At 44.4% G+C, this 25,468-nt stretch overlaps 1 protein-coding gene across 3 annotated transcripts in view; it reads left to right on the forward strand.

Annotated features, from left to right (window-relative positions):
- Positions 1-25,468, forward strand: part of LOC121168261 (monoacylglycerol lipase ABHD2) — a 101,814-nt gene that overhangs the window by 52,944 nt on the left and 23,402 nt on the right. For all 3 annotated transcript variants that reach the window (XM_040998182.1, XM_040998184.1, XM_040998183.1), the window contains exons 4-5: positions 3,820-3,995; positions 8,337-8,504. In XM_040998182.1, coding sequence (XP_040854116.1) covers positions 3,820-3,995; positions 8,337-8,504 — 344 coding nt within the window. The remainder of the gene's footprint in view (positions 1-3,819; positions 3,996-8,336; positions 8,505-25,468) is intronic.

Raw genomic sequence — 25,468 nt, forward strand, 5'->3', positions numbered from 1 at the left:
AGTGGTCAGTGTCCAGGGAAAATCTGTCTGGTCTCTTTAAGAGCCAGGCCTGGATCTGCATAACAATTCCTCTACCGCATTCCACCAACCCAACAGGTCACAGGCTAGCCTACATGCACAGGGAGGGGTGTCTAGCTCCTGATGGACAGAGATTTTTTTTCAGACATGTCCCCACTTGGGTAATTGGAATAAATCCCATTGCCCTTTGCACCATTGTAACAGCATCTCAGTGTTTATATATAAATTTAAAATATTCTGTTGTTTGAGTTCATATTTCCTCCCTGACCTCAACCTTGTGACCAGAAACATTTTCTGTTGAATTTTCTATTTTTTTTCTTGAGGATCTGTAGATAATCATATAACCAAAATCATACAATGAAAACAGCAATCAGCACTAAAATTCAGTTTTAAACCCAGATGAATGTATGTTTATGAAGTTAAATTAGAAATAGTGTTTTATCAGTTTTCATCAATGGTATCATCCAAAAATTAAAGAATGTGATAGTTTCCCTATATGCAACTGAAATAATGTTGAGCTGAGAAAGTCCCAGGTAATTCTGAGTCAGTTACTTCCTAAAATATATACACACACACAATTACCCAAGTCTGAGTCTGGGGTTAGGAACCAAATGTCAATAGCTGGATTCACATTATTATGGTACAAATTTTTTTTTAAATCTTTTTGTGTACATTTTTTGAGAGAGGGAGAAAAAGGAGAGATCCTATCTGCTGGTTCACTCTCCAAGTGCCACGATGGCTGGAGCCAGGATCCTGGGACTCAACCCCAGCATGGGTGGCAAGAACTTAGTCACTTGAGCCATCTCTGTTGTCTCCCAGGATCTGCATCAGCAGGAAGCTGGAGTCAGGATTCGAAGGTGGACATTGAGTTCAGACACTCTGATGGGAGATAAGGCATCCCAGCCACTGTACAAACACCCACACCCATATTTTTTAAGATTTTTTTTTAAAGATTTATTTTTATTTTTTTTTATTGGAAAGGTGGATATACAGAGAGGAGAGACAGAGAGGAAGATCTTCCATCCGATGATTCACTCCCCAAGTGAGCACAACGGGCCGATGCTATGCCGATCCGAAGCCAGGAGACTCTTCCGGGTCTCCCACACGGGTGTAGGGTCCCAAAGCTTTGGGCCGTCCTCAACTGCTTTCCCAGGCCACAGGCAGGGAGCTGGAAGGGAAGCGGGGCTGCCGGGATTAGAACCGGCGCCCATATGGGATCCCGGGTGTGCAAGGCGAGGACTTTTAACCACTTGCGCCACCGCGCCGGGCCCAAGATTTTTTTTTAAAGTCAGATTTATACAGAGAGAGGAAGAAACATAGAGAAAGAGAGATGACCTCCATCCACTGGTTCACTCCCCAAATGGTCTCAGCAGTCAGGACTGGGTCATCCCAAAGTCAAGAGTCTGGAGCTTCTTCCAGATCTCCCAAGTGGATACAAGGGACCAAAAACCTAAGCCATCCTTCACTGCTCTCCTAGGCACATTAACAGAGAGCTGGATTTAGAATGGAGCAGCCAGATCTCTAGCACCCACATGAGATATTGGCACCAAGGCTTTGGCTTTACCCACTATGCCACAGTGCCAGTCCCTGTCTTTTTTTTTTTTGTAAAAGTTCACTGTCTTGGTTCTTTTTTTTTTTTTTAAGATTTATTTTTATTGGGAAAATCTGATATACAGAGAGGAAGAGAGACAAAGAGGACAATCTTCCATCCGTTGATTTGCTCCCCAAGCTGCCACAACGGCTGGAGCTGAACTGATGCCAAAGCCAGGAGCCAGGAGTGTCTTCTGGGTCTCCCACATGGTTGCAAGGGTCCCAAGGCTTTGGGCTGTCCTTGACTGCTTTCCCAGGCCAAAAGTAGAGAGCTGGATGGGAAGTGGAGTAGCTGGGATTAGAACCGGCACCTATATGGGCTCCCGTCACATGCAAGGCAAGGACTTTAACCACTAGGCTAGTGTCAGGCCCCAATTGATACTGCTTTTATAAGCATGCTTTCTCTTGCTGGCTTTATCCACTTAATTGCTAGAAATTCTTTGGTCTGTTCTCCAAATGCTACAGCTTCTGCAGGTATTTGAGCCTGCGGTAGAATGCCAGTGAGCAGTTTCAGGTCCCGCTATTTTAAAATACTCTTCCCTCTGTTATATAGAGATTGAATGTGTTCCCCAGTTTCCATTCCCCTGCATGAAATAACAATTCAGACCAGAAGCATAAATTGCAGTAATGAGAGCAGGATTTATTTAAAGTGAGCAAGTGAGTACATTCAGGTGTGAGTGCGGGCAAATGCTTATGGAGAAAAGCTTGCCAAGAAAGCTCCAGAAAGGCCTGCGTGTGAGGAGAGCACGCAGAAAGGCTCAAAAGGGCAAGGTTGCCAGCCACCGGTGCCCATTATGGGAGGGGCTGCCTGAACTGAGCTGGGTGGAGCTTGGGCAGGGTTTAATGCGTGTGAGGTTTTTCTGGGAATTGTTTCATGGCATCTCCACGTGGGGCTTTTGTGGCACCTTCTCCCCCATCAAGTAGGAGACTGAGGTGCATCATGAGAAAATGGGTGTACTGGATTGACCTGTAAGGGGAGGTGGAGTTAGAATGCAGGGCTAGAGACAGAAAATAGAAAAATCCCCCAGCCCTTTTTTCCCCCGTAACTCACTGTCCACTTAGGGCCTCTCGTGTCCCTTCTCAATGCCAAAGAGGAAGCTTGTCCAGGAACTGGCTTGATGTACTTCTCTTTGTGTAGATTTATCTAAGTACACACACACACACACACAGTAAATTTTTAAAAGAATTTCTCAAATCATCTGGTTCTGGAGCAGTTATGGGGATGAATTAGTCGATAGACCGAGGCAAATTAGTATTAAAACACCACTGTGAAACAATCATAGAGGGATGAAAGATTGATGTCATGTCTGTAATTGTAGTTTATGCCTCTAATTTACGTAAAATGAAGCTCCTGCAGCCATCAAGCTTGAGTGAAAGGCCATGAGAGAGAAATCCCAATAGTTTCAATAAAGGCATTCATCTTGTTCTGTGTTCGTGAGCCAGAGTCATTTCTCAGTTGCAGCTTGAAGTACTTTCTTGGGCTAGTTTGTGATTTTTGCATTTTCTATCCAGGCCAAGAGCCACTGTACATGTTCACAAAGGACAGTTGTTTGGGAGGCATCCTGTCTTGCTTAAGCTATCAAGCCTTTATCCTTTGTTAATCCAATAAGCGTTTCCCCGGCTCTGTCCTTCCGGCATGCTCTCCCGGAGTTTCAGGGCTGCTCCTCCCTGCCTGCCCTCAGGCTCCTGCAAGAGTTCATAGGCCTTGCTGCTGTGCTGCAAACAGCAGGTGTGGTCAGTGCTGTGATGACTAAAGCTGTGGCCTGTCTTATTAGGGCAAGGGAAATAAGTGAGACTTTAGCAAGTGCATAGTGCTGTTTCATATACGTTAGTTCAAGGTTAGCCCTGTCAAGTTAGACTATATTCACTGTGTAGTACTTCTTTCTGTTCTGTAGTGTGGAAATAATCAATGTGGAATCACTTAATATCTAAAATTTGAAATAGAGATGTAAGCATGACCTGGTTGAGTTCTGAAGTTAATTGGATGCAGGATGTATTAATGCAAAAGGGGTGAGTCCTGGCATGGATGTAAGACCAGTAAAAAAAAAAAAAAAGAAAGAAAAGAAATAAGAACCCTCATGTTTATGCTTAGTGTACAGAATTTGTCAGGACAAAAGTTTATGAAGTTGAAGGGCTTTTGCTTAAACTTTGTTGTTTCAGAGCATTTTTTGGAGGAATTTTAGGGAAAATTAACCTCTACTTCCTTCCTAGGTACATTCCACCATTGATCTGGGGGAAGAGTGGACACATCCAGACGGCCTTGTATGGGAAGATGGGCAGGGTGAGGTCACCACACCCCTACGGGCACCGGAAGTTCATCACCATGTCTGATGGAGCCACTTCAACTTTCGACCTCTTTGAGCCCTTGGCTGAGCACTGCGTTGGAGGTGAGCTAGTGTGGCATGTGCCGTGAAATGCTCCTGCCACCAACTGCCCCTTTGCGTCTGGGCTTCTGGGAAGTCAGCTGAGATGCACCCCGCAGGAGCAGCTGGCAAGGATTAACTCCAACGTGTGCTTGCCAGCACTATTTTAACCTCTTTAGAAAGCATCACTGGATAGTGTTAGATTCACCGACCACACATGAAGGAACGCATCAGCTGAGTACAGAAAAGAAGATAGATGGCTTTTATTCAAAGAAACTCCGTCCCCAGGTCTTTCTTTGCCATGTAGTGAAAAGACAGACATGGAGAAGGGAGCTACAGAGGAGCAGGAAAGACGAGGAAAAAAAAAAAAAACATGCAGGAGGTTTTAAACCACCCTTGACATGTAAGCGGAAGCGGGTGTCGCTTTGGTCTTATCAGGCAGGGAATACTGGCTGGTGTCCGTCTTTGGTACAGCAGTGATCCTGTTGCCTCTGGGGGTTGCTGGATTTGTGCTCTTTCCAGGTTCCAGTAAGAGAGACGTACCGGGTTTGAAGCAAGCTCTGCCCTTGTCTGCAGCAACCATCACATAGTTCTGTGAGCTCGTTGTGATTAACAAGCACTGTGAGCAGGCATGGGTGAGAGCTTGGAGTCCAGGCCCCCCCCCCCCACCGAGCTTTCAGTTGATGTCTGTGTATTTTAAACCTGCTCTTACTTCCTTGAATCCTCACTCACCGCATCCCTGTGAGCCTGGTGCTTCGTTAACCCCATGGCACTGGCAGAGATGCTGAGGCTTCTGCGGTGTGTGTGTTGGTTTTCCTTGTTGAATAATAGTTAACAGAAGTTTTCAGTACCCTCTACTTCGATGTCCTGAACACCCCCCCACACCAAAAAAAAAGACCTTTTAACACCATATTTATCATACAGAAGTCCGGGTACGGATCTCTAAGAAACAGTTTCGATTTCAATTGCTGCTTGAGTTGGAGGTTGTTTTGTACTGCCTGTACAAGAACTTTCATAAAGTACTTCATAACAAGAACTTTGGAAGAAGTGGAATTACATTCCAGAATCCTTTTGACTTCTATTCCTACTACAAGAAAATGTGTCTTGTTTGTTGTTGTTTGTTTAAAGGCACCTTGGTTTTCCATAGGAGTTCAGTAATGACTTATGGGTAAAATCTAGTAAACCAATTTTAATTCAGTGATTTAAAGTAACCAGAACCTCTGAGTAAACTGGTGATAAAGTTTTAGGTTCCCTCGGCCTGGCAGGATTCTCGCTGGAACTTAGCAGCCTGCTCCTCCTCATTCAGGTCTCGGCTCAGATGTCACTTCCCCGGAGGGAGTCCTGGACTCCCCTGATTACCTAGATTTTCCTTCCCAATAGAGCCGCGCTCCTGCCTTGGGTCCTCAGGGAGCTGGCCACTTTCCATATTTGAATGTGCAGTTGTTTATCTATCTGCTAGAATCCTAAGAGCCCCCAGAACAGTCACCTTCCAGGAAACAGTCACAGAAGGAATGGATAAATAAATAGGTTAGGAGTTCGTTTTGTGTTTAAAAATCTTGTCTTTCAAATATTTATTCCTCTGCCATATCCAGCTAAATATGTTCTTTCTCTTGTTTCTGGTGTTTTTACTTTTTCTTACCTTTAAAACACAACATTTAGTTTGAACAGTTTGTTCATCCTACCAGGATTATGGTAAAATGTTCCAAAAAAAAAGGGCAAAACCGATTCCTCATCTAGTTATGTTCCTTTATACAACCCTGTCCCTGACAGGATTGACGAAAGTGATTGTGTGAGAGGCAATACACTGAGTATTCAAAAAGTTCATGGGAAGTAACATGATGGGGAAAACATTATGCCTAGATTTCAAAACATTTTTGGTACCAAAATAAGCATCATTTATGCTACATTTTCCATAGACTTAAGGATTTTTTCCAAGACTTCCCCATTTACTTTCCCCCAAAAAGGTTCTAAGAAAAACAATTCTTTTTTCTTTCATGATTTTTTTTTAAAGTATAAAAGTTCTCATTTTAGGAAACATAGATACTACAGAAATATTTTTAGGGAGAAAATTAGACTTTAAAGCTTATTCATAAATCAACTTTAAATAGATCAAGGATTTAAATATGTGATCTGATATTATCAAATTACTAGGGAAACCCTGTGAGACATTGACATGAGCAACGACTCTTCAGAAAAATCTCAGAAGCACAGATGATAAAAGCCAAATAATATTGCATCAAACTAAGAATCTTGTGCATTGCAAAGGACACCATTAACAAAACAAGGAGGTAACTGATGAAATGGAAGGAAATACTTGCAAACTATGCAACTGAAAAGGAATAATATCCTGAATCTATAAAGAACTTAAGAAATTCAGCAACAATAAAACATTCCAAAGGACATGAACAGGCATTTTTCATGGGATAAAATCCAAATGGCAAACAGGCACATGAAAAATGTTCAGGATCACTGCAGGGAAATGTAAATAAAAAACAAACTAAGGTTTCACCTCACCCCAGTTAGAATGGCTAGCATACAGAAATCCAAAACCAGTCGATGCTGGTAAGGATGTGTGAGAAAAGGTATGCTAATCCACTGTTGATGGCAATATAAACTAGCACAACCATTATGGAAGGCAGTATGGAGATTCCTCAAAGATCTGAAAATAGATTTGCCAAATGACCCAGCCATCCTACACCTGGAAATATATGCAAATGAAATGAAATCAGCATATCAAAGTTATTTTACCCCCATGTTTTGCATGAATTTGTATTGCAGCTTAGTTCACAGCAGCTAAGATAGGGAATCAACCCAGATGTCCAGCAGAGGATGACTGGATAAAGCAAGTGTGGAATAATATTCAGCTGAATAAGAGAATGAAATCTTATCATTTACAACAAAGAGGACACAACTGCAAACCATTAATGCTTAGCGAAATAAAACAGTTCCAGAAAGACAAACTTATATTTTCCCTAGTCTGTTCATTAATATGGAGTACAAAAAAAGTTATGGATGAGTGAACTTGACACTTTGAGCTTTGCTTACTGTTCACCGCCCTTGTCAATACTCCTGAGGACCAGTAGTTACTACTTGTTGGGTAATTTATTTAGTATAGGATTATGCTTGTGATTATTTTTTTGAAACTGAAAAAATGTCATGTAAACATTAAAAGGAAAAATAGGAAAGAAGGGAAGGGGTAAAGTAGGAAGTATTAAAGCTCTTATATCTGTTTATATAAAATTTGTTCATCTTATACAAATAAAAAAATTAAACAAAATATTTAAATCACTCGTGATCTTACCACCTAGCATACCGTTGTTAATGCCTTATTTCATTTTCTATTGGTTTCAGTCAATTTTTTCCAAAATTTGTATTATTCTACATTATATTATGCTTCTGTGTGTCATTGGAAATCCAAAAGTCTTTAAAACCAGAATTTTAATTATTACTTCTTACTCCTTAATGTCAGACCACAATTTAACCATCCTTCTCTTAGGCATATAGCTTGTTTTAATTCTATGCTGAACTTTCTTTGTCGTAAAGTTTTAGGCAAGATTGTAAGAATTAGAATTATTCTTTATGAAGGTTATACATGTATATTTCCTCTATTAAGATAATTTATTTTTTTATCTTAACTTGAGGGGACATTAGAATCATTAAAACTTTTTTCCATTTATTATATATTGGGGAGTTTGCCATATCAGTTTATATAAAAATTCTCATTATTTCTAAGGAGTACACAATCCTTCACCACTTGGCTTTGTAATAATTCACTAAAACAGACCCCTATTTCTAGACCTTTAGGGTATGTTCAGTCTTCTGCCATTCCAGCCTACTGCTCATACTTGTCTGTATAATCCACAAACTGAGAAGACCCATTGTGTATTGTTTTGCATAAGCACAGAAATGTCTACAGAATAAATAACTGAACATAACTTGAAGGGTTGACAAGATCTATGAAAATACTACTTTTTATTTTTCCATTCATTCAGACAGAAATTAGGAAAAACACTTGGAAACTTGTATAGCAATTTGACAGAGGGATTTTTTTTATTGTTAAATACAGGAATAAAAAGTTAAAGAGTATATATAAAAATATTTTCTAGTCGTTTTTTTGATGTTTTTCAAAAATATCTGTCAATAACAGGTTGTACATTTTTTAAGCCAGTCCTTCACCGTAAATAGTTCAAGAAGCACTGAAATTGAGAGCTTAGACTCAAAGTGAAGGATCCTCTTTTGCAGGGAAAGTCAAAAGTTGTATGTTAAATTTGTTCCCCCTTCTTTCTAAGCCAGCAAAATATAATTGTGTTCATTTGTGAAGTCGCTTTTACTGTATACCTACAGCTGTCTGTTTCCACCCTACAGATGATGTCACCATGGTCATCTGCCCTGGGATTGCCAATCACAGCGAGAAGCAGTACATCCGAACCTTTGTTGATTATGCCCAGAAAAATGGCTATAGGTGTGCTGTGCTGAACCACCTGGGTGCCCTGCCTAACATTGAACTGACCTCGCCACGCATGTTCACCTATGGTAAGCACAGGGTGTGGCCAAGGGGAGGTTCCCCTTTGTCTGTTTTCACGGCAAGTGAGAAACTGCTTCTGCTTCTACCTCTTTTTTTTTTTTTTTAAGTTTGGAATTCATGCCCATTTCCCAGAGACGGTAGGACACACAACAGCCAGCAGCCAACTTGTGCTGGGCATGTATAATGGATAATTCATGTCAACTTTTTTTTTTTTAAGACTTATTTTTATTGGGAAGTCAGATATACAGAGAGAAGGAGAGACAGAGAGGAATATCTTCCATTTGCTAATTCACTCCCCAAGCGGCCACAACTGCTAGAGCTGTGCCGATCCAAAACCAGGAGCCAGGAGGCAGAAGCTTCTTCCAGGCCTCCTACATGGGTGCAGGATCCCAAGGCTTCGGGCCTCCTTGACTGCTTTCTCAGGCCACAAGCAGGGAGCTGGATGGGAAGCAGGGTGGCTGGGATACAAACTGGTGCCATCTGGGATCCTGGCATGTGCAAGGCAACAACTTTAGGTGCTACCGCGCCAGGTCCTCATATCAACTTTTGAGATAGACTCTGCAACCACTCTCCAGCAAATAGATGTGGAAACAAACTCACAGACAGTCTTGCCCAAGGTGCCCTGGCTGGTAAGCAGTAACCGACAGCCAAGGAGATCAGGCAGCAGATTGTGCCCTTTACCACCGTGCCACCCTGACTGACACGCATTCCTCTGGACTCTGGGACTGACAGGCAAGGGCCCAATGAAACACATGGACGTCAGGGGGAGGCAACCTGGCACATCAGCCTCCCTCTGGATTTCCTAATGCCTTGCAGGTAGAAAATGAGTCCCGTATTGAGATGGATGCTTCTTGACTTCCACTGAGTCCTGTGCTAGCTGAGGCTCATTCTTGACTCTTAGTTACCATCTCCCTTCAGACTGTAGGTCCACACGAGAGCAAACAGTTCATAATTGTATCTGTGGGAGCACGTATGTTTACAACCAGATAATTTGTGATAACGCTTTAGTGAGAAAAACAAAAGATATTTATAAGGATACATCCAAAAGTTAACAGGAAAATGAAGTTAGAAAAGAAGTTTGTTCCAGGAAGCTTTTGAACTCTGTGCAGTTTTTCCACAATATACATTTCTCTGTGAACTTTTTGCAAGTATAATCTTTATAATTTTACCTAACTTTCTGTTTCTTTATCCTCCCATTCTTTATCAATGTGTGCATAGTTTTTATTTAGTTGCACTTACAGTGTGTCTATCTATGGTGACTTATTTATAATAAGATAAAATTTCATTCATTATTTCTTCCTTTCAGGAGGCACGTTGCTATTACTGCTCTATTATAGTTCATTTAACCTATCCGTTGTGTAGGGCATTGAGGTTATTTAGTTTTCAGCATTTTAAATAATGATTCTATAAATATCTTCTGTATAGAAAATTTTTCTTCTCCCCTTTAATGACTTCTTTGTGGTAAAGTTCCAGTAGAATTACAGAGTCAATACTTTTTTAAAACATTCATTCATTTACTTATTTATTTATTTATTAAAAGCCAGAATTATAGAGAGTTCCTTCATTTGCTGGTTCACTCCCCAGTTGGCCACAATAAGCCAAGGCTGAGCTGGGTCGAAAACAGGAACCAGGAGCTTCTCCTGGGTCTCCCATGCAGGTGTAGGGGGCCCAAGAACATGGGTCATCTTATACTGTTCTCCCTGACACTTTAGCAGGGAGGTCGGTTAGAAGTAAGGACATCCAGGACACAAACTGGTGCCACCATGCTGGCCCCAGACTCAGTATTTCTCTTGCACATTTGTACAGATTGTCCTCAAGCAAATTCATTCGAGTTTACACTATTACTGGTAATGTGGGAGGGCGCTGTCTGCAAGTGCAAATAAGGGAAGATCATAGGGAGGGAAATGAGCATGTGTTTTGTGCTTCTGTTACTGACCTTAAAAGTTCTTCAGCTCGTTGGCAAGTTGAAACTGGTAAGAGGTCAGTGTGCCACACAGAGCTTACTGGGGGCTCCTGCTAGAACACAAGGGAGGCAGCAGGGCAGGACCCCAGCTGGAGCCAAAGAGGTGCTCTTAATGGAGTTGAAGCGGTATGACGGTTTCTTCTGCACACAGCACTGTGATCTGGACCCAGCCTGCAGTACCGGCTCAGCATTCTGCACAGCCATGGGGTTTTTTGTTTCATCGTGTGTTTTCACACAACATTTGCTCAAAATGGCAGTGTTGCTCACTGCCAGTATCATAGCAAGATTACATATGGGTCACATTGGGCTGTTCTGAGCAAACATACAGGTTGGGGTGTCCCTAGCACTGTATCACAGGTCTTTTGCAGTCTGGACACTGCTCTTGATGGATTTGCAGGTGGAGATGGATGTAGTCTGGTCTGAAGGGCTTGGATTAGTGAGCCCTGCTTTGCCCTGTTCACTTTGTGCCAGACAGCGCTAGGCACTCTGAGTCTGTTTCCTATTTTGTGCTCACATACGTTAAGACCCATTTCACAGACTGTTCTGTTCAACAGTTTGGTCATTGGATTGAAGACATAGGTTAATAAATGTATAGATTTATAGGCATAGGGGGAATGGTGAGTGTGTGGTAGATAAAATTGAACCCAAAAAGCAGAAACAGGCAAAATCTAACATGAATAAAAAAAGTAAGAATCAATTATAAAGTCCTGTCCTTGGGTGTTAAAGGTCCATCTGTACAAGCAGAGGTTAGGAAGACATGACCTGGCTGGCAACCTGGGCAGACACTGGAGAGTACCATCGATCGGGACACTGTGTCCACAGGATCAGGAATGCCAGCAAGGGCGCCAAGTATGTGCCAACTGTAGTGCTGCAGCCTCACATAGACAGCTTCTCTTTGATCTCTGCAGCATCCCATGAAATGATAAAATTCTGATTAAAAAAAGAAATCTGATACAGAGTGCTAAGAGCAAGGGCGTAGAACCAGTAAGTGGAAGAGCTGACCTAGGGTCCTGGATCTGGTTGCTGCACTCTCCAGGATCACCTCCAGGCTGGTGGAGTCCCTGCATATGTGGGGCCCAGGGCCTCCAACTCCCCCCACCCAGTGCTGTTCTGTGGGCTACAACAGGGAGGCCTTGTCAGAAGAATCCAGAAATCAAAGAAACAGAGGTTTAGCAGTTTGATGCATGGGAAGTGCTCCACGGGACCCCCGAACAGGAGGCAGGCCGTACGTGCCATACCCCAGTCCTGCCAACAACGGACTGTGAAGCTGTGCTTCATTCCCATTCATTCCAGATTCTTGCACTACAGTAGTGAGGGCTACAGTTAGATGTGGGCATGTTAAACAGCTAAGTGTTTACTGTCTAGAACAATCAGCATGTGTTAGGTGTTGATTTATTGCTATCAAGTTCTTGAAGGTGTGTTCATGTTGGTGAGAGATTAGCCACACTCTGCATGACCCAGGCAGATAAGACATGTTCCTCAGGGGTAGGCAGTCACAGCACTGTGAATGAGCATGTGGGGTGTGTGGGGTACGCCATAGAAGGGGGTGGTAGTTAGGGAGACTCATGTGTCAAGGGCAAGATCCTCCTGGGAAAGGCCCAGTGCTCAAAGTGAGCCTGGCTTGGAGCTGGTAAGCAGAAGGTGAGCTGAAGGGAGGGCACTCCACCCACCACCGGGGTGGTGGCCTGGAAGGCCACATGAGCTGACCCTGAGCTGAGAGAGCAAAGCCATGGGGGCAAGACCGGTCTGTCTAGGAAAGCTGTCAGTCCCCCAGTTTTAAAAAGTAATTTGTTTCCAAATAGCTGTAATAGCAAAAACTGGGCCAGTCCAAAGCTAGGAGCCAGGAGCTTCTTCTGGGTTACCCACGTAAGTGCAGAGGCCCAACACTTTGAGCCAGTCTCCGCTGCTTTCCCAGACCGTTAGCAAGGGTGCTCAATGGGAAGTGAAGCAGCCGGGACTGGAACTGATGCCCATTTGGATGCCAGCTCATATGAGTGCCAGCTCTGCAGGTAGAGGATTAGTCTGATAAGCCACTGTGCGGGCCCCTTGACTTTTATTTGTATACCCACTATTGTTACTCATTTTTCATTATCGCTGCTTTGTGGCGTGGCCTGATGTCTGACAGTATTAGCTTCAACTCTGCTTCTCCAGAGTGTACTCACATCTGCCTATTTATTTTTTTCAGTTCAACTTTAGAATTATTGGGTCAAGCTGTTTGCTAGATTTCTTGACCAACAAGATGGACTAAGTGATGCTGTTGGAAGGAACAATTTGCTAATTTCAGTGGTTTGTAAGCAAAGATTTGTGTGTGAATCACACTGCAGAGCTGGGGGTTCTAACTCCTTCTTACCATCCTCCCTCCAGGACCATAGCTCCTGGACTAGCCACCAGCAGCAGCAATAATGAGCAGCCCTTAGAAGTGGAAAGATTGTGGCTGTTGAAGTTTCTGCCCAGAAATAAGAGAGGTCACTCCTGGTCACAGTGTGTTAACCAAAGAACACTGCATGAGCGCACCTGACTTCAGTGGGATGGAGAGAGAGTAGAGGCTGATGAGCACAAGCGTAATTTAGCCTAATTTTTCTTTTTTTTTTTTTTAAAGATTTATTTGTTTTTATTGAAAAGTCAAATATAAAGAGAGGAGAGGAGAGACAGAGAGGAAGATCTTCCATCCGGTGATTTACTCCCCAAGTGAGCGCAACGGCCGATGCTATGCCGATCCGAAGCCAGGATCCAGGAGCTCTTCTGGGTCTCCCATACGGGTGCAGGGTCCCAAAGCTTTGGGCCGTCCTCAGCTGCTTTCCCAGGCCACAAGCAGGCAAGCAGGGAGCTGGATGGGAAGTGGAGCTGCTGGGATTAGAACCTGCGCCCATATGGGATCCCGGCACGTTCAAGGAGAGGACTTTAGCCGCTAGGCCATGCCACCGGGCGCAAGCCTAATTTTTCAATAGAAGTTTTAATTTATAAAATAACTTGGAAAAATCTTATTTGCATAGTGTTTACTTTTATCCTCCAAGTCTTCCTTTATAACAAACTTCTAGTCTCTTTGTGTAGGTCCCCCTCACCCCGCCCCAGAGCTTTTTTTCTTTTTTAAGATTTATTTATTTTTATTGCAAAGTCAGATAATCACAGAAGGGGGTTTTCTGTTCATTGATTCACTCCCTAAGCAGCCACAACAGCTGGAGCTGAGCTGATCTGAAGCCAGGAGCCTGTTCCAGGTCTCCCACATGGGTGCAGGGTCCCAAGTCTTTGGGCCATCCTTGACTGCTTTCCCAGGCCACAATCAGGAAGCTGGATGGGAAGTGGGGCTGCCGGGATACGAACCGGGATCGCGGTGTATGCAAGATGAGGACTTACATCCAGGTCCGCCAGAGCTTTTATAAGACACTATTACTAGAGCCCATTTCCTAGGGAACATAGCACATACTTAGGCCTTTTCACAGCCACAGAGAAAGGTTTTATGCCCTGATTCCTGTTTGATTTTGGCGTATTTTTTTCTGGGTAAAAAATGCAGAAATAGGGAGAGTAGAATGATAACAGCGTAAACCCCAGTGTATGTATCTCCCAACCTCTACAATTAGTCAACTCCTGGCCAATCTTGTTTCACCTCCTTCCTACATCCTCTCAAAGATCATTTCAAAGAAGGTCCCACACAGCCTGTCCTTTAACTGTTGCTGTTTCAATGTGTCTATCTCTAAAATACAGCAATCTTTGTAAATTGCTTTATTTTGTCAGGACCATAAGGAAATACCAAATCAGAGTGGCTTATACAACACAGATTTATCTTTTCACAGTTATGGAGATCAGAAAGCAAAAGTCAAGGTACCAGCAGGTCTGCTTTCTCCTGAGGCCTCCCCTTGGCTTGTGAGAACCGCTTCCTTTCTGTGTGTTCCGAGTGTGGTCATCCCTTCCCTCTGCATCTATGTCTGTATCCCTGCCCTCATCTCCTCTCATAAAGACACCGGTCACATTGGATCAGGGCCCACCTTTTAACTTAATTAACCCTCCTAATTAGCCCTCTCTGACTACAGGTGCATTCTGGGGGTTACTCTTTAACCTGTAAATTTTGGTGGGGAAACACATTCGGCCCGAAGTACTAGGCTGTCACCCACGGCCAAAACACCGGACAGTATTCCTTGAGAGTCTTCCCCAACTGCCTTCTTTCATGCTTTTTGTAAATACAGTTTGTTCAATTCAAGGTCGAAATCAGGTCGATTTATTAAATTGGCCAGTAGGTTTCTATGCCTCTTACTAACTCCCTCCCTTCACTTTTACTAGACCGGTGACCAAGTCAGCCTCTTCCATTTGGGGGTGACTGAGTCCTCAGAACAATCCCACAGCCCGTTCATCAGTCAGGCTTCCTGGTCCTACTCTGAGCACAGGTGCACCAGGCCTTGGCCCAGTCGACTTCGGATTCCTGGGCAATTCAGGGCCTGCTAACCTCAGGCTTTTGATTTGGAAGGCTTTTTTGTGATCTGACTTGCTGCCTTGTCAAGTTTGGATCTCAGATAAGGGGTTGCCCTCTCAAGGCTTGTACTTGACATTCTCCCCAGTCTGATATGGTCCCACCTTGCTCCCAGTCCCTTTTGTCTCTAACTCCTGCTCCTCTTTACATTGTTCCAGGCACTTGTGATTTGAAACTATTGAACAATCTGTGAAATGATGCATTTGTTTACATGTTAATTTTCTATCTCTGCATCCCAAAAGCCCGCTGTATGAGACCAGGTGGTGTTGGTGTTCTCCCTTCCCAGGACCCCATAGAGAGGCCTTCCCAACCGACAGGAAGTGCTCGCGGTGTGACTGAATGGGGACCCAGGTGACAGATGCGAAGTGGCAGCTTGTGAATATCAGATGATATTTTACAAACTAGCATGTCCCAAATGGTGTGCCTTGTGGTTCTGTGACTCCTCCCTGTGCAAACTGCGTCTTTGCTGAGCAGAAGACGGTCATTCAAGTCACTGTAAATACCCTTTTGGCTTTTGAAATTGATCTTGACCAGAAGGAAAACTAAAAGCAGCACTGACATGAAGCCCTGTATTCTTCCTGCAATCACACCATTCGGTCTCCGTTTCTGGGAGAATTATAAAAGATCTTTTCTCCTTTATCAAATAACCCTGTTCCAAATCACATGAGCACCAATCCCTTGTCACCGGACATCTTTGCTGATGTGATTAAGGATGATTGAAAACAGATCTCTCTCGCACAGAAGAATTTCCTAAGTGGATAATTATGCATTTTTGCAATTTAGAATCCCTTGTCCTGCGTTACAAGATAAATTCATGAAGGAAAATCCTTGTGACAGCAGTTACCACTTATCTAACACTAATGAGTCCCAGGAATGTGCTGGATTCTATGTGTGCACCTCACTAATCCTCACTACCTTAGAGGTAGGTGTTAATTAGTACCCCGACTTCACAGGCTGAGGGGAAATAAGGACCTTGTACCTTACCTTGATCATGGCTGGTAAGTAGCAGAGCCAGCATCCAAACCATGTGATTAATCCCAGCTCAGCACCACCTCTCTTATCGTGTCCTTTCCTACTTAGGGTGTTGTCCATTCAATAAAAATGAGCAGGGGAATATTTCAGCTTTTTTTTAAAAAAAAAAAACTTTTCCCCACTCTCTGTGGTAGTGATCTAATTTATCGTTTTTATTTACAAGTATATTGTATTTGTTGATGCAAGGCCCTGTTAGGAATATCTTATATGATATATTTAAATCACTCACCCCACTGTTACAGATGAGAAAACTGAGGCCCAAGGTTGAGTGGCTTTTTCTAAGATCTCAAACTGCTGAGTGTGTGAGCCCATTTCAAGCCCAGGCCGTCCAGCCGTCTAGTCCTACAGGACATGGCCTCTCTGTGGAAAAGACTACATCCTGCTGAGCCAGCTAAGGAGGAAGGAAATAGTTTGTAAGCAGATACATTATAGATTTAAAGCAAAAGGTCAGCCAGAAGCCTCTTTGAGCCACAGATTTGGGCCTGATAGGTTCGGTCTGAGTTCTTTTGTTCTTTTGTTTAATATCTTCTAGACATTCCTAGAATCCTATGATAACACAGGGATACCTCAGAAACTCCCACTGTGTGAAGAATAGCTCATATCTGGTTGGGACATAGGAAGGGTGACAGCAGACTGGTCCAGAATATCCCACATCCCATTCAGCTCTCATACACATCAATGGACATTGAAGCCTAGCTCAACCCAACTGACCCCACTATCCAGGCCACACCCATGCTGGCATGTGCCGCCACCTGTCTAGCCAGTCCTGTCCTCAGCCCTGGATTTCATGCTCACCACTGGGAGTTGCTGCCCATTAGAAAGGTACCCAGAGTTTCCCTACTGGGCCCACTCCCAGTCCTGGAATTTGCACTTTCCAAGAGGTTCTGCATTCTAGCTTGACAGGACTTGCCCCTGATCACAGTACTTGGCCAGCTGGTGCTGCAACAAAGCCCAACCAGCCTGCACTTACTCTGGCTTGTGCATGCACCAATAAAATTGGTCAGCCCAGCCTGGCTCTCCCCCTAACTCAGTTCACATGCAGGCCAGTAAATGTCATATCCCTGCCAACCCAGGTCCACTTCCAGTCTCAGTTCTCACACTCACCAGTGGGAGCAGCGGCCCAGCATGGGAGCCCCCTCTTCACTTCTACTGGGCTCACACTGCTGCACAGTCTTCCCTGCTACCCCCCACCCCCGCTGGTTTCATGTGTGCTGGTGGGTGCTGTAACCCAGTTTAGCATGGCCCGTCTATCCTCGACTTTTGCCAGCAGGTGCTGTAGCCTAACCCAGCCTGGTCTGCCTCCAGTTCTAGCCCTAATGTAAACTGGCTGGTTTTGCGGCCCGACCCAGCCTGTCCTGCACCACATCCTGGTTCTAACATCTGCTAGCTATGTGATAAACTGGCCCAACCTGGTCTACCCCTTGACCTGACCCAAATGTATGCCAGCAGGAAACGTAACCTGGCCTAGTGTGGGCTGCTCCCAGCCTTGGTTCTTGTGCTCAACTGCAGGGACTGCATCCTTACAGAGGAGTTCCCCAAGCACCTGTATCAGATCTCCTCTCAGTGGCAGATCTTGCGCATTGTGGGTTGGTCCTTGGCCCAGACTGACTTAGTCTACCTCCTGTCCTGGCAGGAACAGTGGCCTTGCCCAACCAGCCCACACCCATTCCAGTTCTTACTGTTGGGTGCTACAGCCCAGCCAAACCTAGTCCAACCCTAGACAGAGCTCTCACATAGCAACCAGATCTTCATTTCCCCATATGCATGCATTAACTGGGGCCATGCAAAGACCAGGCTAAATAAAGCCAGCAGCCTTGAACAACTCCATTTAGGTCTCCCACATGGATGGCAGGGACCCAACTGCTTGAGCAATCACCTCCCCAGGTGCACGTCAGCAGGAAGTTGGAATCAGACGCAGAACCAAGCTTTGAAGCTCGGCGATCCATTATGGAACATGGGGATCCTACTCAATGCCTTAAACCATGTGCCAAATGCTCACTTGCAGATCTGTTGTATTGCCAGACTATCCTCTTGTTAACCTCTTGCATCTGGTATATCACTTAGATCTTCTCGGAAAAGGCTTATTCAGGAGTACCCAGTGCTTTAGAGACCAGGATAAGGGCAGGATATGGCTATTGAGAAAATTGGCAATAATACAAAAGTGTGTATCATACTGTCCAGTGAATACAAGAACATGACACTGATTATTATATTTATTTGTCCTTCTCTTTAACTTTGTGTTTTCCTTGAGCCAACTTAGAGAGAAATGACTAAAGCTTACTTCAACAGCCAATAACTCTGCCCCTACATCAGCCTCATACAGATGACTGACTGTCTTGCATTTGTACTGTGCAAGGACCGATTTGAGAACTTGTTTTTGTTGAGCGTAAGAAGATTCATTCTTTTCTGAGCTCGATGTAAGGTATGGTTCTGTTTACAGGATGATCAGGCCCTGGTGGCTATTTTAAAGGATGTGGGGCTTGCCATCCAACTATAGCACCTTCATTATTTGCCTTCTGGCCAAATTTGGTTGGGTCATATAACTCAAGCTCACAGCCACTAGACTCTGTATTTAGAGTCAGCTCTTAAAACCAGTACTGGCAAAATGTTCTTACATAGTATCTGCTGCATGCATTATGTTTTCATATTCCAAAAATTAGTTTCATGTGTAAAAAGGAATTCTTCACTACTTATCTGAATATGCAGGTCATGGATTTACTTATTTATTTATTTGGAAGTCAGGGGCCAGCATCATGGCATTGTAGGTGAAAGTTCGTGTCCCTATTGCTCCACTTCTGATCCAGCTTCCTGCTGATGACTGGAGAAAAGTAGCTGAAGAGGACCCAACCCTGCTACCCATGTGAGAAACCTGCAAAAAGCCTTTCAAATAAATAAATGACAATAATAAAAAGTAAATTTTAAAAACATGAAAGAAAAAAGGCAGAATTATAGAAAGAAAGCGAGATCTTCCATCTACTGGTTTGCTACCCAGGTGACCACAGCAGCTAGGCCTGCGTCAGGCCAATGGCCAGGAGCCAGGAGCTTCTTCTTGGTCTCCCACGTGGGTACAGGGGTCGAAACACTTCAGCCATGTTCCACTGCATTAGCCGGCCATTAGCAGGAACCTGGATTGCAAGTGGAACAGACGGGGACATGAACTGGCACTCGTAAGGGATCCTGGCCTTACAGGCAGCAGCTTTACCTACTACACCAGAGTACTGGCTCCATGGAATTTTTTAAACTAAAAAAATGCTAAATATTTCTATTTTTAATAAGTTAAATTAAGCGACATTAGCTGCTTTGGTATCTGTATTAGAATGACTGCTGGCCCCAACAAAGGTAAAAGTCACCAAATCATCTCTTCAGTTTCTTATGGATATAGGGTACTGTACTGAATCACACCCAGTCTCCCCCATTCCCATCCATCATATGCATGAGATGAATAAATGACACCTGGAAATAAAGGATCACGTAAAGGTCTTGAAGAAAGCTTGGAAGTGTGTTGATTTTAAAGAGCCTCATCTTCCATTGCAACACACCAGTGCCAGACATTGTTGGCCTAGCCTATTGACCTCCTTGATTTTCTAGACCAGACATTTACAATGTGTTTCTGTCAACGATACTACAGGGGATTAGTAAATTCCAGAAGCATCTACTCATTCTCTCTCTTTGTTCTGGTGTCCTGTCCCTCTGGCCCAGTGTTCATGGTCAGGGCAAAGGAAAGCTGGATCCAATTTACCCGTTCAGAAATGAACTGAAAACCAAAGTTTTCCAACCTGTTTTTATTCCAGGCTTCAGAACCTATGCTCCCATTTTAAAGTTTTATGAGCAGAAATTTCAGAGCCAGATAACAAGACATCCTGTGAGTTTGATCATGATTCAAAGAGAGAAAACATTTTGGATTTTTTTTTTCTACTTATTTATTTGAAAGGCAGAGTTAGAGAAAGAAAAAGAACTTTGCATCTGTTGGCTCACTCCCCAAGTGGCTGCAACATGTGGGTAAGCAGGAGACCAAACACTTGGACCGTCTCCCACTGCTTTCCTGGATACATTAACAGGGAGCTTGATCAGCAGTGGGACAGCTAGAATGCAAACTGGTGCCCAGATGGAGTCCCTAAATTTTTTTTTTTTGTTGTTGTTAACAAAAAGAACAAGAACCAACATTGTGGTGGGTTAGGCTGCCTCTTGTGATGCCAGATCCCAGACTGTAGCACCGATTTCCAATCCAGATGCTTGCTAGTGTGTGTGGGAATACAGCAGAAGATGACCCACGTGTTTGGGTCCCTGCTACAAGCATAGGAAACCTGGAGTTTCTGCCTCCTAGCCTCAGCCTGATCCAGCCATGCTCATTGTGGCCATTTGGGGAGTAAACCAATGGTTGAAAAATCTCTCTCCCTCTGCCTCTCAAAGAAAAGGATACATAAAATATTTGCTTAAATATCACCTGACTTTGGTCCTCATGCCCCCCTAAGGATCATGAGCCTCATTAGAACTTACCACCCATCTAAGACTAAAGCACCAAACTAGGGCATTTGAGCTTTGAAAATGGTCTCACAAGATTTAAATTGCTTTTTCCTGCACATGTAAACAGTGAAGGAAATAGGCCCTTCCCTTATTTCAAAACACTTGACATTAGACATCAAGCTCAGAGGAAGTACCTGAAATCTTACATTGTGTTCTAGTGTTTGCAAGAAGAGCTCCTTAAGTGCCTAACCAAGTGTAGTGTAGGGATTTTTTTCAAAACGGCTAGCTTTTGGAGCCTTAGGTAAGACCAGAAATCTTTGCCTTGCGTTTCAGAGAACATCATTTCAGTATTAAAGAGAAAGGAGGCTCTGAGTTGGGGTGACCGCATCAGGGGAAGGCAACAGTACCTTGAGTTCAAAAACAAATAAGTAATATCCCCAATGCCAGACAATCTGGGATGCACAAGAATACCTCAAAAGTTTATGAAAATATGGACTGTAAAAGTTTCTTCAGAGAGCTTGTGTTGTGATGTGGTCGGTTAAGCTGCCACCTGCAGCAGCGGCATCCCCGCTGTTCCAGTTCCAGCCTAACTCCTTACTAAAGGACTGGGAAATTAGAAAAAGATGGCCCAGCTGCTTGAACCTCTGCCCCCCCGGGAGGGAGACACAGAGGAAGCTCTTGGCTATTGGCTTCAGCCTGGTTCAACCCTGGCTGTCGCAGGACTGGGAAGTGAATCCACAGCTGATTATCTGTCTCTCCCTCTCTCTGTGCAACTCTGTCTTTCAAATAAATGAATCTCTTAAAAAAATGTTCATTTAGGAGCAAATAATTGTTCAAATCCATGCATAGTTTTTCTGTAATCACATTTTTTCCGTGCATTTTTGTGAAGCCTCTTCACGTGGCCACATAAGCTATTGCACAAGGTAGAGAGCACCCGTGACCCAAACTCTCACCATGAGTTGTTTGTAGATGGTTTGTAAGGCACTTCTGCTTTCTATTTACTGCTCAGTCTACCTTCATACATTTAGTAGGATCACGAGCCTCAGTGTTTCTCTGAAATTGTCATAGCTACCAGCTTCACAGGTGCCAGCTCAGTTTGGATGGAGCTCATGACTCCAGATCCACATCTGTGAATAGTGTTGCCTTTGCATCAAACACTTGAGTCTGATCATGGCAGAAGGAGCTTACTGCGAAGGAAGGAAGAGAACATGAGAGTGACGTTCCAGAAGCTCAAGCATCTAACTCAGGTCACCTGCTGAGAGTCTAGCCAGGAGCTTCCGAGAAGGACTGGAGTCACATCCAGGGAGGAACCACGGAGGAGCAGTGGGTGGTCCTGCATCTCAGGAGGAGAGCTGAAGATTGGAACATTTGACCAAAAAAGGGCAATTTCAGACTCCTCTGCCTGCACAAGCACAACCAAAAGCACTCATTTGTGAAAATCCTTGGTTCAGAAATAAGGACGTAGCCAACAACTCGATGGGCGAAGAGGGGCTCTCACTTTGTTTCTTCCTGCGTGAGTCAGCTTTGCGTAATTTCCCCTTGGCTTTAAGAAACAACTCACATGCTTTTCCTCTAAATGACAGTCTGTGAGGCTTCCAACCGCCCACCTGCCTGCAAGCCATGTTGTTACCCTGACCATATCTTTTTCTTGGACTAAACTTAATGGGAAAGCACCCTGCCCCTGCAGGGTCTCACTGGCCTGTATTGTGTGCATTCATCCCACATGATTCAGACCTCTTCTTATCCACCTACGTTTCGGGACACACCCACCATGTACCAGGCGCATGACTCAGTGTCCATCCACAAGGAACACCATGAGTCTGGGCCCCTGTATTTTCGCCTGCTTAGTTGCTAATGTTGTTTGGGGGAAATGGCTTTTGGAATAGTCGCTTTCAGGTAGCCTTCTTCTCCTTTAGAGCAGACACCACAGGAAGAAGGCATGGGCCTTCCTATCCTCAGCCAGTCGTCTCTCTTGCTAAGACCAAGCTACCTTCTCATATTTCATCTTCTCTTTAAAAGGCTGCAGCAAGATTAGATACCTAATCTTATTACTGGTGCTAATCCCATAAGGATTAAGCACATGGAACCTCATTAAAATCCTCCTAGTATTGAAAAACAGAATACCATAGATCTTAGGTTGAGCACGTCGGGGAGGGGCGTGTCCCGGGGAGTGTTTGGTTACTGACATCAGGTGCCAGGGCCTCCTCCCCAAAGCCTGGTCCTGGAACTGGATAGACAGAAAGAGTCTTTGCCCTTAGCCTGACCTGGAGAGCTCAGGCAGGACTGGCCTTGTATCCGGATCACATGTGTTTAGATTTAATTAAACTGGGGCTTCCCAGAGCGCCTGCACAATTAGCTGTAATTGCCCCTCAGTAGTGTAGCAAATCTGAGTTTTGTTGTATGCTTTTCTTTGTAAGGGTTTATTTATTTTGCTTGAAAGGTAAGATTTACAGAGGGAGAGGAAGAGACATATAGACCTTCCGTCCCTTGGTTCACTCCTTCTAATGGACACAATGGCCAGAGTTGAGCCAATTCAAAGCCGGGAGCCAGGAGCTTCTTCCAGGTCTCCCATGCAGGTGCAGGAATCTGAGGCTTTGGGCCATCCTCTGCTGATTTCCCAGACTATAGGCAGGGAACTGGATTGAAAGTGGAGCAGCTCAGACACCCATATGGGATGCCTTCACTTGCAGGCAGAGGGATTAGCCATTGAGGCATCGCAGCAGCCCCTGTCATTTGTTATGCAAGGAACAATGTCCCCAGCACAAACCACTGCTCCAGCACAAATGGTATGTTGGACATCTTTAGGCTAGTCAAAACTGGCTTAAGGAAATATAAATATATGTATTTTTTGTTTTTGCTAAAGTTTTCTATCTAGATTTTGATTGGAAAAGTACTTTCTACCGTTGTCTATATTTACAATGTCAGGATACACCTAAATATCAGAATGATGGACTTGTGACTGTTGCTGAAAAACAGTGCTATTATAATAATATAGGGGATTGGGGGGAGGGTTGTGGGAGGGGTGGGGGGAGTCCCAGTGCCTATAAAACTGTATCACATAATACAATGTTAATAACAATTAAAACAAATAAATAAAACTTAAAAAAATATATAATAATATAGGGGAAACAGTTGAAAAGAGGGGAATCTAAAGGGGGGAAAGGGAAATCCCTTAGCCTATGGAACTGTATCATAAAAAATAAATAAATAAATAAAAATTTTGAAAAGTAATGTAGGTGGGCCTGACACAATAGTGTAGTGGTTAAAGTCCTTGCCTTGCACACGCCGGGATCCCATATGGGTGCCAGTCCTAATCCTGGTGGCCCCACTTCCCACCCAGCTCATTGCTTGTGGCCTGGGAAAGCAGTAGAGGACAGCCCAAAGCCTTGGGACCCTGCACCCGTGTGGGAGACCCAGAAGAGCTCCTGGCTCCTGGCTTCAGATTGGCTCAACTCCAGCCATTGCAGCTGCTTGGGGAGTGAACCATCGGATGGAAGATCTTCCTCTCTGTCTCTCCTTTCCAAAAAAAAAAAAAAAAAAGTCATGTAGACAACATAGTAAAAATAATAATAATGATAATTTAAACAGTACCAAATTCTCTGTCCCATGCTAAGCCCATCTCTCTCCCCAGCAAGTATTCTATCAGATGTGTAGGCATGTCTCATCGCTCTAGCACCCGAGCCCACTCAGGAGATGGTACCATCCCCACTGTCTGCCTCCTGTTCTTGTCCCTCAGGGAACTGGCGCCACAGCACACCTCCGCACGGGACTCTGTGTCCTCCCTATCCACAGCAGTGATGAGTCGCTTCACTCAGATGGAAATTTAGGTAGCTTCCAATCCTGTGCTGCTGCCAACAGCGCTGCAGGGAACGCTCTTGCACATATATCTGTGCACACATGTACAAGTACACCTGCAGCAGGAGGTCCCCTAAAGTGGAATTGCTAGACAAAAAGACTGCGCTTTTTCTTCTTCTTCTTCTTTTTTTAAGATTTGTTTTTCTTGGAAAGGCAGATTCACAGAGAAGGAGAGACAAAGATCTTCCATCCACTGGATCACTCCCCAGATGACCTCAATGGCCAGAGCTGGGCTGGTCTGAACCCAGGAGCTTCTTTTGGGGCTCCCATGTGGATGCAGGGTCCCAAGGCTTTGGGCTGTCCTCTACTGCCTTCCCAGGCCACAAGCTGGGAGCTGCATGGGATGTGGAACAGCCAAGACACGAACCGGTGCTTACATAGGATCCCAGCAGTTGCAAGGCCAGGATTTAGCCACTAGGCCTCCGCACTGGGCCCAGGACTGTGGTTTGTTTTTTTGTTTGTTTGTTTTTTTAGTTCATATGCTGCCAAAGTGAGCACAGGACTGTGCTTTCTTTTTTAAGATTTGTTTATTTTTTATTGGAAAGTCAGATAAACATAGTAAACATAGAGGAGGAGAGACAGAGAGGAAGATTTTCTGTCCGATGGGTCATTCCCCAAGTGAGCGCAACAGCCGATACTGCGCCTATCCGAAGCCAGGAGCCAGGAATTTCCTCTAGATCTCCCAAGCAGGTGCAGGAACCCAAGGCTTTGGGCCATGCTAGACTGCTTTCCCAGGCCACAAGCAGGGAGCTGGATGGGAAGTGGAGCTGCTGGGATTAGAACTGGCGCCCAAATGGGATCCCGGCACGTTCAGGGCGAGGACTTTAGCCGCTAAGCCACTCCGCCAGGCCCAGGGCTGTGCTTTTTAAAAAGCATGAATAAATAGGTGTTATCACACTGCTTTCCGAGGCCACAGATTCAGTACGGTTTGGTAATGTTCCCAAGTTCCCTCATGATAAAATTTCATCCTGGGAGTTTGTTAAAAGTACACACTCCCAGGCCCCATCCTACTCCTGGAGCTCTAACCCTCCAGCAGGGATCTGGAAAACTGGGTTTCTCTCATGCCTCAAGACTTGCCTGTCGTCAGAGATGATTTGAGAGCAGGTGCAGCCTGGCCACAAGGGCCCTCCCTCAGCCTTGAAGCCCAGCTGCTCCTGTAAGACCCTGGTTTTAGGGTCGCTCATGACCTGAGCAGG

The sequence above is a fragment of the Ochotona curzoniae genome, unplaced genomic scaffold (assembly GCF_017591425.1).
Source record: "Ochotona curzoniae isolate NIBS_2020 unplaced genomic scaffold, NIBS_Ocur_1.0 patch81, whole genome shotgun sequence".
In the NCBI taxonomy this organism is placed as follows: Eukaryota; Metazoa; Chordata; class Mammalia; order Lagomorpha; family Ochotonidae; genus Ochotona; species Ochotona curzoniae.